At 50.9% G+C, this 17,816-nt stretch overlaps 1 protein-coding gene across 1 annotated transcript in view; it reads right to left on the bottom strand.

The window, feature by feature from the left end:
- Positions 1-17,816, bottom strand: part of shank1 (SH3 and multiple ankyrin repeat domains 1) — a 194,947-nt gene that overhangs the window by 51,344 nt on the left and 125,787 nt on the right. Inside the window, 1 exon segment of the mRNA XM_038783965.1 lies at positions 1,995-2,077. Within this exon segment, the coding sequence (XP_038639893.1) occupies positions 1,995-2,077 (83 nt within the window).

The following is a 17,816-nucleotide window of genomic DNA, read 5'->3' as shown; positions in this document are numbered from 1 at the left end:
AGACTGAGCGCTGGTACCGTCCCCCTGGTGGCCGTGCAGAGTCCCAGAAGTGCTCAACGCCCTGTCCTGACTCCTTAATGCCAGGGAAGGGTGTTGCCCATCCATGGCTAGATTGGCCACAGCAACGGGTGGCACAGGAGGTGGAAGGTGGCGGTGATGGGGAAGATGAGGAGGACTGTGTCACCCAGGACTCGCAGTTGCCCGAGCACTGGTGTTTGCTGGGGTGCGCTGCAATGTCACACCTCCACCCACCCCCAACGGAATGTGGGTGGTTAATACCAATCTACAAAGAAGCCTGCCAAGGTGCTAAAGCTGTCAAAAACATTGGTTGGGCCCAGCCAGAGAGTAATAATAATAATAATAATAATAACCTTTTACTGTCAGAAGTTAGAACATAGAACATAGAACAGTACAGCACAGAACAGGCCCTTCGGCCCTCAATGTTGTGCCGAGCCATGATCACCCTACTCAAACCCACGTATCCACCCTATACCCGTAACCCAACAACCCCCCCCCCCTTAACCTTACTTTTATTAGGACACTACGGGCAATTTAGCATGGCCAATCCACCTAACCCGCACATCTTTGGACTGTGGGAGGAAACCGGAGCACCCGGAGGAAACCCACGCACACAGGGGGAGGACGTGCAGACTCCACACAGACAGTGACCCAGCCGGGAATCGAACCTGGGACCCTGGAGCTGTGAAGCATTTATGCTAACCACCATGCTACCCTGCTGCCCCAAGGGCCAAGTATGAAGTTACTGTGAAAAGCTCCGAGTCGCCACATTCTGCCGCCTGTTCGGGGAGGCTGGAACGGGAATTGAACCTGCGCTGCTGGCCCTGCTCTGCATCACAAACCAGCTGTCTAGCCCACTGAGCTAAACCAGCCCTCCGTGACCAACTCTGGGCACAGCATGGAGGAAAACTGTGAAAGCCCGAGGAGGTTTCTGAGAATTGGACCAGCCTCCAGAGGCTACAGAAGCTGGAAGGTTCACGCGTGTTCCAGTCGCTCAGGGTGCCTGAGCGACTATGTCAACAGGCCCCATTAACAGCTTGCTGCAGACTTCAGCTGTGGACAGTGACGGCACAGGCTCCAACACTTTTCCCATCACGTGGAAGACCGGGAATCTCTCCCTCTCTGACCGCCTGCCATTGGCGTGTTGGAGGGATTCACAGGTTGCCACTCACCTGTGGTGGTTAGCATTGCTGCCTCACGGGAGCCCGTGGGCACGGGTTCGATCCCGGTCCCCCGGGTCACTGTCCGTGTGGAGTTTGCACATTCTCCCCGTGTCTGCGTGGGTCTCATCCCCCACAACTCAAAGGCGTGCAGGGTAGGTGGATTGGCCACGCTAAATTGCCCCTTAATTGGGGAAAAAAATAATTGGGTACTCTAAAAATTTTTTTTTTTTTAATGAAAGCATGTTCCTTGGCTGTCAAATCCTGGGGTGGGGCTTGAACCCGGAGCCTACCGGCTCCGAGGTGGGGGCATTAACCCACTGCGCCACAAGACCCCACCCCCCCAGCGAAGAAACTATTGAAGCTGAGATTGCTCTTCTTGGACCAGAGAAGCTAAAATGGGGATTCAACAGAGGTGTTCAACAGTATGGATGGTAATTAAAGAGAAACGCCCCCCCAACCCCGCACTACTGTCCCTCCCCCCACATGGCAGAAGTATTGGTAAGCAGCTTTTAAATGGAAAAACCTGCGGAGCTACGGGGCTACGGGGAAGGAGTAGGGGGCCAACTGGATCACACTTCCAAAGAGCTAGCAGAGGGGCGACGGACCGAATGGCCTCTGATTCTGCGGCACATTCTATTGATCAATGGCAAGGCCCATCCTGCGGCAGCTGTGCCAGGTGAAGGCTCGGGCGAGAGAGAGAGAGAGGCGTGCCCCTCCTCGCTTTGCCAACCCAACGCGACATCGCGGGGGGGGGGGGGGGGGGGGGGGGGGGGGGGTGGGGGGGAGGAACACGATCGCGCTGAAAAAGCTCACCTTTCGCCCCTCGAAGCACAAATCCAAATCCTTCGCTGTCCTTTTTCTGCAGTAGGACTGTTTTTTCTTTAATGATGTAGTCACTGGAAGGGGAGGGAACAAAAAACAAGCATTACAGCTCTTCCAGAAAACAATTAATTAGAACCGTCCTCCATCTGTTCCACGCCTCACTCTCTAATCCCAGGCCATCCCACCTTGGGTTTCTGATAACCAGCTCTCAAAGCGGGAGCCAGATTTATCTCTGACCCATTCTCCCCGTCCGCTTTCACTTATTTGTTTTTGCAAATTTCCAAAAAACTGAACTGAACCATACCACCAATTTTGATTTTGCAAAGCCCATTTTCCCCCTTCCCTCCTCGCACACAACCACCCCCCGTCTCTCCTGGTGTAACTCATCAACATTTACAGTTGCTCTGCATTGTACTGAGGAGGACTCACCAGGCGGTAGGCACAGCAGGTAACCTTCCTGACACCTCCTCAGGCTCCTTCGTCAGCACCTTCCAAACCCACGACCTCTACCATCTACAAGGACACGGCTAGCAGATGCAGGGGAACGCCGCCACCAGGGGGCTCCCCTCCTCGGCTTGGAAATATATCGGCCGTTCCTTCACTGTCGCTGGGTCAAAATCCTGGAACTCCCTCCCTAACAGCACTGAGGGTGTACCTACACCACATGGACTGCAGCGGTTGAAGAAGGCAGCTCACCACCACCTTCTCCAGGCCAATTAGGGGTGGCAATGATGGGCAAAATCTTCCCAACGGAATAGCTGCTGGTAAAAGGGGCTGACCGCCCTGTCCTTTGTGACACTGCAGTTCCGTGACAGTACTGAAGGTGTGCCGCACTATCTGAGGTGCACTTTCAGGTGAGGCATTATGTGAAGGTCCACCTCGTGTGGAGATAAAAGACCCCTTGGCGTTATTTTGATACACAACAGGGAAGCTCTCTGATGTCCTTCATAGAATTTACAGTGCAGAAGGAGGCCATTCGGCCCATCGAGTCTGCACAGGCTCTTGGAAAGAGCACCCTACCCAAGGTCAACACCTCCACCCTATCCCCATAACCCAGTAACCCCCACCCAACACTAAGGGCAATGTAGCACGGCCAATCCACCTAACCCGCACATCTTTGGACTGTGGGAGGAAACCGGAGCACCCGGAGGAAACCCACGCAGACACGGGGAGAACGTGCAGACTCCGCACAGACAGTGACCCAGCGGGGAATCGAACCTGGGACCCTGGAGCTATGAAGCAATTGTGCTAACCACTATGCTACCGTGCTTCCCACACCCTGATCAATACTTATCCTTCAATCAAAACCACTTCGAATCCACAGCAGCCCTACACCGCAGGAGGCCATTTGGCGCATCAAGTCTGCAGCGACCCTCCGAAAGAGCATCCTTCCGAAGCCCCATGCCCCTGTGCCATCCCCGTAACCCTGTGCATTGATCATGGCCAACCCATCCAACCTGCATAACGCTGGACTGTGGGAGGAAACCGGAGCACCCGGAGGAAACCCACGCCGACACGGGGAGAACGTGCAAACTCCGCACAGTCACCCAAGCCAGGAATCGAACCCGGGTCCCTGGCTCTGTGAAGCAACAGTGCTATCTACTGTGCCACCGTACCAAGTCAATATCAGTATCAAAAACCTTGCATCTGTGGTGATATACATCACTGTAAATACACAAGGGGTTAATGTAAATACACTACAACTAAGTAAACACTAGAGGGAGCACCAGAGACATAGAACATAGAACAGTACAGCACAGAACAGGCCCTTCGGCCCTCGATGTTGTGCCGAGCAATGATCACCCTACTCAAACCCACGTATCCACCCTATACCCGCAACCCAACAACTCCCCCCCTTAACCTTACTATTAGGACACTATGGGCAATTTAGCATGGCCAATCCACCTAACCCGCACATCTTTGGACTGTGGGAGGAAACCGGAGCACCCGGAGGAAACCCACGCACACACAGGGAGGACGTGCAGACTCCGAACAGACAGTGACCCAGCCGGGAATCGAACCTGGGACCCTGGAGCTGTGAAGCATTTATGCTAACCACCATGCTACCGTGCTGCCCAAACATCATGACATGCAGACATACAGCTACTGAACACATAGAATAGGACACGACCAATGGGCAGTTAACTCACCCAGAGGTGACACTACCACAAGGGGGCAACCCATATAAAAGGACAGGGCTTTCCATGGGCGACACTCAGAGAGACAGGGGCAGATCAGAAGCATCACACCCACCGCATGGCTTAGAGAGGACTGGTTACTTAGATTGAGTTACTATAGCAAGATTAGCAGGAGAGTCAAACTCAAGTAGGAGAATTGTTAACTGTTCAATAAATGTGTTAAACCTATCTCGAAGTCTGAACCTTCCTTTGTCAGAGTATACATCAAGGGAGCAGCTTATGCTACATGAAGAAGCAGAACACAACAGCATCCACACAATTTCCCCAATCTCCTGCATTATGAATTCCTAAGCCCACATTTCATGATGGAAAATCCCAATATCAACTGGTCACATTGTGATCACACAGCTCCTTCGCCTCCAGTCGAGAGGCTGCAGCGCCATCACTGGTGAAATGTTGTAATTACAGCATGACGTTTACATCCAGCTTCCTTTACAAATGAGGACACAGAAACTATGTAAAGGTACGAACAAAATGCCTGACTTTGAAATGGGGAAGAAATGCTGACCATCTGTCTTGGTCCCCATTGGATTACCCACCTCATGTCCAACGTCTGGGAGATTTCCTGAGAGCAGTAGACGCTCTTACGTTTTTCCTTAAATGAGGAGACCAGGAGAGCTGTGCACAGTAGTGGCCTCCTCAGAAGGAAGGATGTGAATGCTCCAGAAACAGTTCGGAGAAGGATGGTGTGGTGAATGTAACTCCGTAATTCACACTGTATTGTATATACATGAGACCATGCATTGATAAGCGCAGTTGCGTTGCCCGACCACTAGGGGGAGTAGCGCTGGGAATGCTTAGGAGTTTGTCCAGGGGTCCACTCTTGGCTCCGCCCACAACTCCTCCCCCTGGACTGCTGTATAAATACCAATGCTCAGAGCCAGTCGTTCAGTTCATCGAGAGTTCAACGTGGAACAGGCTGGCTCTGTTGTAAGTAGATTAAAACCACTGTTCATATCTTAAAGCACGTGTCTAGTGAATGGATGGTTCCATCAGATGGCTAGACTAATTCCAGGAATGGCCGGGAAGGCTGTCAAACGAGGAAAGGTTGGACGGGCTAAGCTCTTATCCACTGGAGTTCAAAAGAGTGAGGGGTGACTTGATTGAAACATTTCAGGGGTCTTGACAGGGTGGGTGGGGAGGGGGCATTTCCCCCTTGTGGGAGAATCTCGAACGAGTGCTTAAAAATAAGAGGTCACTCATTTAAGTTGGGGATAAGGAGAAATTTCTTCTGAGTGTCTTTGGAATTCAACTCCTCAAACGTAGAAGCAGAATCTTTGAATATGTTTTAAGGCAGAGCTAGATAGGATTCTTGATAAACAAGGGGGGGGGGGAGGGTTAAAGGTTATCAGGGGTAGGTGGGAATGTGAGGGTGAGGTCACAGTCAGATCAGCTGCGATCTTACTGAATGGCGGAGCTGGCTCGAGGGGCTTCGGCCTATTCCTAACCCACATACACTTACGACTCATAGAACAGCTACAGAAGGGAAGGAGGCCATTTGATCTGTCGGGTCGTGTTGCCTCTCTGTACGACCAACTCTCCTAGTGCCCCTCCAATTTGTTTCTCTTCCAACAATAATCCAATTCCCGCTTGAATGCTTCGATCGAACCTGCCTCCCCACACTCTCAGGCAGTGCATTCCACATTCTAAACACTCGCTGCATTAAAATAGATTTCCCCCATTGCTCCTTCAGAAAATCACCTTTATTTTTGTCTTCTACGTTCCCAGTCCTTCCACCAATGGGAACATTGTCTCCCCTGCCTAATCCTGCCCGGATCCCTCACAATTTTGAGCACCTCTGTCCAATCTCCTCGAAACCTTTGCTTCTCCCAGGAGAACCCAGTGCCAGCTTCTCCAATCCATCCACCTGACTGAAGTTCCTAATCCTTGGGACCATTCTCATGCACCTTGAATGAAGGCCATTCAGCCCATCTTCTATACTGAGCCTAGATCCTTCCGCGCCTTTTAGCAAGGGAAACAATGGAATCGTACAGAACAGGAGGAGGCCATTCAGCCACTCAGGCTTGTACTAGCTCTTTGAGTTATCCAGTTAGCTCTTTCATCGCAACCCAGTCAGACTTTTCCTTTTGAAGTGCGCCCACCAATTCCCGGTTGAAAGTTCCCACTGAATCTGCTTCCACCATCCTGTCTGGGAATCCACAGCATTATAAAACATTCTCATCTCCACTCTGCCTCATTCCCCTTTTTTTCTGAACACAGTCATTGTACTGCAAGCATCTGCTCGAAACACTGTTCACGCAAAGCATGTAAAACAATTTGCCATTGGACTGGGAGGACGTCATTGTGTTGTTCTTTGCTTGACTGCGTGCTTTGACCAGATTCCCCGAGTTCTTCCAGTCACTAAAGATCAAGAGCTGCCTCAATCAGTCAATGAGTTGTCCGGTGTGGAATGTGACATAACGGGGCTCTGGAATTAGGAAGCCAAATGGAACGTTGGCCTTTGCAAGGGGAACAGACTAAAAAGTAGGGAAATCTTGCAACAACTGTCCAGGGTGGTGGTGAGACTGGAGACGGGGTCCTGTGTAGAGGGGGCCTCCTTCCGTAAGGCGGGAGATACTTGCATTGGGAAGGAATTCAGAGAATTCAGTCGGCTGAAGGTGGGGGGTGGGGGGGGGGTGTTGTGAGGAACCATTGAGCAGGTTAGGCCCCAAACATATTGGAGTTCAGAGAAATGAGAGCTGGCCTTATTGAGATGTGCAAGATTCGGAGGGGGCTCGGTAGGGATAGATTCTGAGGGAACCTAGGGGCCACGATTTAAAGGTAAGGGGTCTCCCATTTAAGACGGGCATGAGGAGGAATTTCTTCTCCCAGAGGGTTGGTAATCTTTGGGATCCTCTTCCTTAGATGGCAGTGGAGTCCGTGGTCATTGAATATATTCAAGAGCAAGTGAGACAAGCTTTTGATTTAAAAGAGAGTCAGGGATTGTGCGGGTAGGAAATAGGAGTAGGCCACCCGGCCCCTCGACCTTGCTATTCCACCCTTCAACTAGACCATGGCCAATTGCCTACCTCGACATCATTTTCCCGCACTATCCCTGTCACCCTAGATGCCTTTAATATTATGATGTGGAGATGCCGGCGTTGGACTGGGGTGGGCACAGGTGTCTTACAACACCAGGTTAAAGTCCAACAGATTTGTTTCAAATCAGAAGCTTTCGGAGCACTGCTCCTTCCTCAGGTGAATGAAGAGGTTTGTTCCAGAAACATTTATATAGACAAAGTCAGAGATGCCAGACAATGCTTGGAATGCGAGCATTTGCGGGTAATCAAATCTTTACAGATCCAGAGATAGGGGCAATCTGGATCTTTAACCTGGGATTACCCCATCTCTGGATCTGTAAAGATTTGTAAGACTTGTAAGTTGTAAGACTTCTTACTGTGCCTTTAATATCTCCATAGGGTCCAGAGGAGGTTCACAAGAATGACCCCTGGAATGAAGAACTTGTCATACGAGGAGTGGTTGAGGATTCTGGGTCTGTACTCGTTGGAGTTTGGAAGGATGAGGGGGGATCTTCTTGAAGCTTGCAGGATACAGCGAGGCCTGGATAGAGTGGACGTGCAGAGGATGTTTCCACTTGTAGGAAAAACTAGAACCAGAGCACAGCATCTCAGACTAAAGAGACGATCCTTTAAAACAGAGATGAGAAGAAATTTCTTCAGCCAGAGGGTGGTGAATCTGTGGAACTCTTTGCCGCTGAATGTTGTGGAGGCCAATTCACTGAGTGTCTTTAAGACAGAGATAAGATAGGTCTTTAAGATAGGTTCTTGATTAATAAGGGGATCGGGGAGAAGGCAGGAGAATGGGGATGAGAAAATATCAGCCATGATTGAATGGCGGAGCAGACTCGATGGGCCGAGTGGCCTAATTCTGCTCCTATGTCTTATGGTCTTATGCAGATCGGCCAAGGTCGGAGTGGATGGCGATGCAGGCCCCATGGGTCTCTTTCCTATTTCTTACGAGATTCTTTTGACGAGGCTAAGGGTAGTAAAGCAGATGGAGTTCGGATACAGATCATCCATGACCTAACTGAACACATTGAGGTGCTCCTCACCACTTGTACAGGTGAGTGCGAGATTGCCTGTTGTCCAGGCTCCTGCGTGTGGACAAGTCCTGGTGAATCTTTTTGAAGGCCTCAGGTGGCTCTTGATGTCATCGAACGTTGGGGCAGCTACACAGTGGTGGTGGGGAGGAGTGGGGGGGGGGGGGGGGGGGGGGGTGGGGGGGGGAGGGGGGGGGCATTGCCCAATGACAGATTTCTGAAGGAAGTTGCAAAACCCTTTTCCCCCCCTTGCGCACAGAGGCCTCTCTCCAGGTTATCTCACCCCCTCCGCTTCGAGTTGCACTCCTCGACACTGCTATCTTGAGGCGATGCAGTCCAAGCCATGGTGGGGGGTAGCGCAGGCCGTGCTCCGTGTTTCGGGAAAGGACTAAGGATGCAAACAGTCCTGACGTGTGGACACAGGTGACATTTCCGGCACGCGGCGGGGAGCAAGTGACTGCCCTTTCCGAACCAGCCTGTGGAATCTGTTGAAGAGGCCGCACCTGGAACACTGTGCGCAGATTTGGTCTATAACTCGAGGAAGGACATACTTGCAGAGAAGATTCACTGGGGCTGATTGCTGGGATGAAGGGGTTAACTCACGAGGAAATCTGGAGCGGGCTGGGCCCTATACTCATTGGAATTTGGAAGAATGAGAGGTGATCTCACTGAGACGTCAGGTTCTGAGGGAGGCGCGACAGGGTGGATACTGAGAGGATGTTCCCCCCCCCCCCCCCACGCCGTGGGGGAATCCAGAAATAGGGGCTACAGTTTAAAACGTGAGGAGTCCCCATTTAGAACGGAGATGAGGAACATAGAACATATAATTTACAGTGCAGAAGGAGGCCATTCGGCCCATCGAGTCTGCACCGGCTCTTGGAAAGAGCACCCTACCCCCTACCCAAGGTCAACACCTCCACCCTATCCCCATAACTCAGTAACCCCACCCAACACTAAGGGCAATTTTGGACACTAAGGGCAATTTAGCATGGCCAATCCACCTAACCATCTTTGGACTGTGGGAGGAAACCGGAGCACCTGGAGGAAACCCACGCAGACACGGGGGAGAACGTGCAGACTCCGCACAGACAGTGACCCAAGCCGGAATCGAACCTGGGACCCTGGAGCTGTGAAGCGATTGTGCTATCCACAATGCTACCGTGCTTCTTCTCAAAGGGTTGTTAATTTTTGGGATTCCGTTCCCCAGAGAGCAGTGGGGGCTGTGGGTCATTGAATAGAGTCAAGGCCAAGTCAGACAGGTAATAGACCAATGAGGGAGTCAGGAGTTTAGGGGGAGGGTGGGGGAGACAGACAGGAAAGCGGAATTGAAGCCACAATCAGGTCAACCACGATCCTGATGAATGGCAGCGGACTAGTTCAATGGGCCGAATGGCCTGCCCCCGCTGTTTAGGATCTTAGGAGTTGAGGTAATATCACAATGCACGAATGGTCACTTTATGGAACAAGCTCCTTCCAAAGAAGAAGTGGAGACATTGAACCATTCAAATTGGAAGGATTTCATTCCAAATGTTTTGGGATCCAATGTATAGATAATTTGGGGCCTGGCAGGTGGACCTTTGACAGCACAGGCTTGTGTTATTGTTGTTGGGGGTCAGAGTCCCGATACTGTGTGTCAGGGGACTGTGTACATGGGGAGGGTCTGGGGGTCTTGCTGGCTCGATCAGGTCGCACCCCCACCGGAGTGACAGTATAAACCACAACCCCTGAATTTTGTCTTTTGCAGGGGTTCAAAATCTGGATTAAAAACTGGGCTGTGCGGCTGGGAAATATGGGGAAAACTTCCAGCCCACGTCTGCTGTCGGCCCGCGATACGGATTGATCACTGTGATTGGTCAACAACATTATCATCGTATCACATGACTACCAGAATGGTGGATGGCCCTCTTTATCCCTCACATCCTGGGGGGTGGTGGGGGTTACCATTGATCATAAACCGAACTGAACTCAACGGTATCAATACTCCGGCTACAGGAGCAGTCAGAGGCTGGGACTCCTGCGGTGAGTAACTCACCTCCTGACTCCCCAGAGCTTGTAGGCCATCGACAAGGCCCAAGTCAGGAGTGCGATGGAATACTCTCCACTCACCTGGATGAGCGCAGCTCCAACAACACTCAACAAGCTCCACACCATCCAGGGCAAAGCAGCCCCCCCCCCCCCCCGCTTGATTGGCACCCCTCTCACAAACATTCACTCCCCCCCCCCCCCCCCCCCACCCCCCCCCCCCCCCCCACCCCACCACCGAAGCACAGTGACAGCCGTGTGCACCATCTACAAGATGCACTGCAGCAGCTCACCAAGGCTCCTCAGGCAGCACCTTCCAGACCCGCGACCTGCGCCACTCAGAAGGACAAGGCGGCAGCGGCTACAGGGGAACGCCATCGCCTGAGAGTTCCGCTCACTGTAAGTGTCCCAGGCCAGGGCCGGGACAGCTCAGTGTGGTCAGAGTCACAGCACCCACCCCCCCCTGTTCTGTCCCATCCCGTCCCGTCCCCCCCTCACGCCACAAGCTCGGATTTCCCAGAAAAAACAAACAATCAAGGTTTGGGAATCTTTTGCTTCCTCGAGGCCCAGAGAGAACCAACCTGCCCCCAAAATGTAGCCTCAAATAAGGGTCAGTTTGCCCTTTGCCAAGCTCGGCCTCCTGACCTGTGTGGCAGAGTGTGGCACAGAAAGATGCCCTTCATCCCAGTAGGTAGGAAAGCTAACAGGTGCCTCCAGATTAACCCCCAGCCTTAACCGCGATCTGGAGAGGCCACACAGCACAAAGTGGACCGATTGTACTGAGCGTCTGAGTGAATAACAATGAATCAGGAAGTCATCGGTTCAAGCCCTCCACACGGCTCCATAGACCTCAGCACAAAACTTGAGGGCTGGCTCTCCCAGTGCAGCACTGAAGGAGGTGCTATTTTTCAGATGGTGTGGTATTATCATAACTATCAGCATTACAAGAGTTAATGTAACACTATGAATAGACTCCAGAGGGAGCTGCAGATACAACTATATAAAGCAGTGATGCTAGACCTTAGGCGAGGAGTGTATGCACAGCTAGTGAAGGTCATCAGAGCAGTTAGTGTGAGGTTTGATCATAGATCATAGAATTTACAGTGCAGAAGGAGGCCATTCGGCCCATCGAGTCTGCACCGGCTCTTGGAAAGAGCACCCGATCCAAGCCCACACCTCCACCCTATCCGCATAACCCAGTAACCCCGCCCAACACTAAGGGCAATTTTGGACACTAAGGGCAATTTAGCACGGCCAATCCACCTAACCTGCACATCTTTGGACTGTGGGAGGAAACCGGAGCACCCGGAGGAAACCCACGCACACACGGGGGAGAATGTGCAGACTCCGCACAGACAGTGATCCAAGCCGGGAATCGAACCTGGGACCCTGGAGCTGTGAAGCAATTGTGCTAACCACCGTTTTACCGTGCTGCCGTGATTATAGTTTATCCCAGTTAGTGAGATGAGCAATGGATGAGTGTAGTTAATGTTATTGATCAATTGTGTATTCTGAAGGACTAAGTGTCGAAACCCAGGTTAGTAGTATAAATAAAATCATAGCTTTGTTTAAGTTAAAGCTACACCGTGGTCTTAGTGAACACGACGCCAACCATCCTGAATCAGCAACACAAAGACCACCACAAAACCAACCTCAAAACTGTCCAGAACTGCGTGGCACAGTTCAAGGAGGAACAGCGGGTGCTTTCCCTGGCATCCCGGGCGCTGACGCTGTCAGTCAGTCCCCTGCACTGTTTTCATAGTTTGCACCCTCCATGCGTTGGCGCCTGTCCAGGTCCCGATCCCCGAGCATTCGCCATCCCTACCCCGAACCTAAGCTTCACTCCGCTGGGCAAGGACCCTCCTCTGCCCTAACTTCCTGCCCTCCCACCCTCTCCCCTATACCACAGGAATCCCCTTCCCACTCCCCCACAATCCCCCACAACCGTAACGACCCCCCTTAAATGTCGAAACCTCTCGCTTTCTTAAAAAGCCCAATCATGAACCCCCCCCCCCCCCCCCCCCGCAAACCCTCCTCTGTGAGGTACCCAGGGACATTTATTCAAGATGCACGCTCCCAGGGGATGGGTGGTTTTGCTGTCATACGGCAAGGGGGGAGGGGGTGTTAGATTCCCGCAGGCCGACACGACACTGCCTCATCCCTCAGCGCTCGAGGGCAATTCAACCGATGGGGTACTCGCGCATTTCAAATTGGGACAGTTCCTAAGCTTCGATGTGAGCAGGGGCAGGAAGAGCACGGGGCAAAGAGTGGAGACAATTGGACCTTTTGGTTTTTAGATTACACCGGAGGAATGTAGGAAAAATAAGGACGTAAGGACTAGGAGCAGGAGTAGGCCATCTGGCCCCTCGAGCCTGCTCCGCCATTCAGTGAGATCACAGCTGATCTTTTTGTGGACTCAGCTCCACTTACCCACCATAACCCTTAATTCCTTTACTGTTCAAAAATCTATCTAGTTTTGCCTGAGAAACATTCAACGAGGTGGCCTCAACTGCTTCACTGGGCAGGGAATTCCACAGATTCACAACCCTTTGGGGGAAAGAAGTTCCTCCTCAACTCAGTCCTAAATCTGCTCCCCCTTACTCTGAGGCTCCAACAAGGGGATGGGCAATAAATCCCTCGGGACTGCACGGGGAATGTCAGCCGAGATTATTGTGCTCGGGTCTCTGGAGTGAAACTTGAACCCTTGGCCTCCTGACGCAGAGGTGAGGGTGCCATCGATGGAGCCACCCTTGGCACTTCCAAACATCCACATGGATATTCTTGTCCTCCAGTGTGAGTTTATCAACACCGGCAATGGCCAAGGAGCAAGGGGCATGAAGGGGGTGCCAGTTGAGGAGTGTGGGGTGGCACAGCTTGACTCTAATTAGATGGCAGCGCCCATCTGAAGACATTGGTTGAGAGTCTCTGGGACTCTTCCCATGTACGATGGGATTTCCCGTTAGGGTCCGTCCCACGCCGCCGGGAACAACCCACGAACAACCAGAAGGTCTCGCCCATTGAGTGCGGGCCAAGCAACAGCAGCCATCGTATTGCCTTCCTGTAACACCGTGAGCACAGGAAACCGCTCCAGGGCCTTTCGATCTGCCGCGGGATGCCAACTTGACGAGCGGCAAGCTGATCCTTATTAGCGCCAACCTCTCAGCAGCAAGAGGCCCCTGTTGGATTTCTGCTGTGGATCGGTTGAAACAACCGGCATTTATATTGCGACTTCAACATAGATAAAGGCCCTGGGCAGAACAAAACGCTGAGGCACACAGGAAGACTTTAAGAAAGGTGTGCTGAAAGAGGTAAGGCTTAAAGTGTGCCTTAAAGGAGCAGACAGAGGCGGAGGGGTTTGCGGGCGGGGGGGGGGAGGGGTGGAAGGAATCCCAGCGCTTAGCATCCGGAAGGCGCAGCCGTCAATGGTGGCACGACTAAAGTCAGGTGTGTGCAAGAGACCAGTATCGATGGAGCACAGAGATCTCAGAGGGTTGTGGGGCTGGAAGAGAGTCCAGGGAAAGTTCGGGGGGAGGGGGGCGCGCGGAGGGATTTGAAAACGGGGTTGAGAATTTTAAATTCGAGATGTTGCTTAACCGGGAGGCAATGTCGCTCGGGACTTGCTGCCAGTTAGAGAGTCTGTGCTAAATGGAGATTTGGAATTTGCAATTCCCAATTCATTGCTGGGCATATGTAGGTATATTGGTTGTCAATGGGCCACACTGACGGAGCAGGCGTGATCACCTCGCATGGTCGCACACTAACACACAGGGTCATACCTCAGCCTGACAGGCCTCACCCAGGGCACACCAAGCACTCACCTACCCTCAATACAGCTTGTACACAGTCCATCACCCGCACGCTCACACGTGGCTGCCTCGGGGAGCTTGAACGAGAAGCAAACACGTGGTGCGTTCACATGTTCGAGCACAAAAACACATGCATGCATGTACACTCTTACATTCACAACACATGTTCACATACACTACACACAAGACAGACACATACACCCAACACATGTCCACACACAGCAATACATGTACACACAGCAACACATGTATACACAGTAATACATGTACACACACAGCAACACATGTACACACAGTAATACATGTACACACAGTAATACATGCACACACAGTAATACATGTACACACACAGCAACACATGTACACACAGTAATACATGTACACACAGTAATACATGTACACACAGTAATACATGCACACACACAGCAACACATGTACACATAGTAATACATGTACACACAGTAATACATGTACACACACAGCAACACATGTATGCACAGTAATACATGTACACACACAGCAACACATGTACACACAGTAATACATGTACACACAGTAATACATGTACACACACAGCAACACATGTACACACAGTAATACATGTACACACAGTAATACATGTACACACACAGCAACACATGTATACACAGTAATACATGTACACACAGTAATACATGTACACACACAGCAACACATGTACACACAGTAATACATGTACACACAGTAATACATGTACACACACAGCAACACATGTACATACCCCAACACACACAAACACAGGTACACACACACATAAACATCCAACACATGTACACACCCGACACACATACACATGTGCACACACCAACACATACACACCCAGCGCATACACACACAACACATGTACACAAAAAACACATGTACACACATCCACAGCTGCTACATACACATATCAACACATAGACACACGCACACACATACACACACCCAACACATGCACACACACCCAACATATGTACTCACCCAACACACATATGCACGCACACGTACACACATGCACATTTCTCACACATATATACATACACACAGTACACATATACACGCTCACACGCAGTAAACACTGTGACGATCTGCTTTTCAATCATTAAATTATTGCCAGTCCAAAGGCCTATTTTCTCTCTCTCACCGACACCCCCTGCCCCCCCCCCCCCCCACCCCAAACCTCCCTGCCCATGCTCATTCTGTTTAATCCCTCTATTCACTTGCCACACACTCTGGTGAATAATCAATCAATGAAAAGCCAATGCATTCATTCAGATTATTAATGTGCATGCAGGAGACTCTGCAACGCAGCCTCTGAATGTTGGTGTGGTGGGTGGGGGGGGGGATCTTGAGGCTAGGCATAAACAGAGAGAGAGAGAGGGAGGGAGGAGAGAGAGAGAGAGAGGGAGGGAGGGAAGATAGAGAGAGGGAGGGAGGGTACGCTGAAGACGAGATGAATGAAAGTAATCAATGGAGAAATGAACGGGTGAATGGGGAGTTAAGTCACAGATCTTGAGAGTGGAGTCTGCGCCTCAGGTGAAAAAAAAAAGCAAGGCCTTTGCCCTCATTCGGCTAAGCATGCTGCCAGTCAAGGTCCAGGGTGAAGCCCCCTTCCTCCCCCAGCACCCCCCCCCCCCCCCCCAACCCGTGCAGTCTTGCATTAATATCTTTACCTGTAGATATACCATATGCTTCTCCTGCGTGGGCCCAGGGCAGGCCAGCTGGAGGAGAACTGAGAATACATTCCTCCATTTCCCAAAGCCATGTCTCCAGTTGAGCCCGCTGCATAGAGACCGAGCTCTGGTCCCACATTCTACCGCCTCTTCGAGAGCTGCCACCAGTCTGGTTCAGTGAGAGTGGAGCGTGCGAGAGACACCGGCAGGAGAGGCAGAACCTACCAGCTGAGCCAACACAGGGCTTACTCACATCATTGCCTGCCCGTATTAGCACGCAGAGACTTCTTATAGGCAGGGATCCCATCAGGGGGACTGAGAAAGATTGACTGCATCACCAGCAGCAGCTCAGCAAAGCACAAGCTAATGAATATTGTGAGAGGGGCAGAGGGAGAGACAGAGGGAGAAATGCAGGGGAGAGCAAGAGAGAGAGAGAAAGGCAGAGACAGAGGGAGAGGCAGACCGCGGAAGACAGAGCGAGAAAGACAGCGAGAGAACGACAGAGAGTCTGACAGAGCAAGACAGTCAGAGAGAGAAAGACAGAGCGAGAAAGAGAGAGAGAGACAGAGCGAGAAAGAGAGAGAGAGACAGACAGCGAGAGTGAGAAAGAGAGAGAGAGACAGTGAGAAAAAGAGGGACAGAGAGAGAGGCAGACAAACAGCGGAACAAAGAGCGTGAAAGAGAGAGAACGACTGAGCAAGACAGTCAGAGAGAGAAAGAGAGTGGGAGAAAGACAGAGCGAGAAAGAGAGAGAGAGACAGAGAGAGAGAGACAGAGCGAGAAAGAGAGAGAGAGACAGACAGAGAGAGAGAGTGAGAAACAGAGAGAGAGAGACAGAGATAGAGAGTGAGAAACAGAGAGAGAGAGACAGAGAGAGAGAGAGAGACAGAGTGAGAAAGAGAGAGAGACAGAAAGAGAGACAGTGAGAAAGAGAGACAGAGAGAGAGCGAGAGAGACAGAGCGAGAAAGAAAGAGAGACAGAAAGAGAGAGACAGAGAGAACGATAGAGAGAAAAAGGAGAGAAAGACAGAGAAACAGAAAAACAGAGAGAAATAAAAAATGAAAATCGCTTATTGTCACGAGTAGGCTTCAATGAAGTTACTGTGAAAAGCCCCTAGTCGCCACATTCCGGCGCCTGTCTGGGGAGGCTGTTACGGGAATCGAAGGCAGAGAAAGAGAGAGAGAGGGGGACAGAGAAAGAAAAACAGAGAGAGAGAAAGAAAAACAGAGAGAGAGGAAGACAGACAGAGAGAAAGAGAGGTAGGGAGAGAGATACAGTAAGAGAAACACAGATCGAGGGAGAAAGACAGACAGAGAAATACAGAGAGAGAAAAATGCAGAGAAAGAGGGAGAGTGACAGAAGCAGAGAGAAATATGCAGAACCAGAGAGACCAAGAAAGGGAAAAGTATAGAGTGAGACAGAGAAAAGGAGACAGACAGAGGTAGAGTGAGAGTGAGTGACAGAGACACAGAGATAAGGGGACAAACAAGCAAAGAGAGAGAAAGTCAAAGGGACAGGGTAAGAGAGGGAAGGAAAGTAAGAGGGGCAGGAGAGAGGTAGAGACAGGCAATGAGAACAAGACAAAGAGGAGCAACAGAGATAAAGCAGAGGTGGCAACAGATAAGAGAAAGAGACAGCCATTCAGCGAGAGATAGAACGAGAGCTTGAGAGCTAACAGGGACAAGCAGATAGAAAGAACAGAGAAGGGAGATATAGAGAGACACAAAGACAGCAAGAGGAAGACAGAGGGAAAAGTTCTGCGATATTTAAACATTGCTAACCATGTCTCTGTAGAACAACCAGGAAATTCAGGAAAGAACATCAAAGTGTGACAAGCAAAAAGGGACATTCACTAAAGTGGTGGTGATAAACATTCACACCAAACACCATCCTGATACCACATTCAAGAAAACACAATAAATCATTGCAAACACAAATGCTCTGCATATTAATAGGACTGCAAGAATCCAGACAACAATTCAGCTGGAGCAGGAATATATTCACTAACTTTCAACAAGGTACGAAAACATGA

Source organism: Scyliorhinus canicula, chromosome 23 (assembly GCF_902713615.1).
Source record: "Scyliorhinus canicula chromosome 23, sScyCan1.1, whole genome shotgun sequence".
Classification (NCBI taxonomy): domain Eukaryota; kingdom Metazoa; phylum Chordata; class Chondrichthyes; order Carcharhiniformes; family Scyliorhinidae; genus Scyliorhinus; species Scyliorhinus canicula.
The sequence above is the reverse complement of the archived record's forward strand: the minus strand, read 5'-3'. Positions and strand labels throughout refer to the sequence as shown.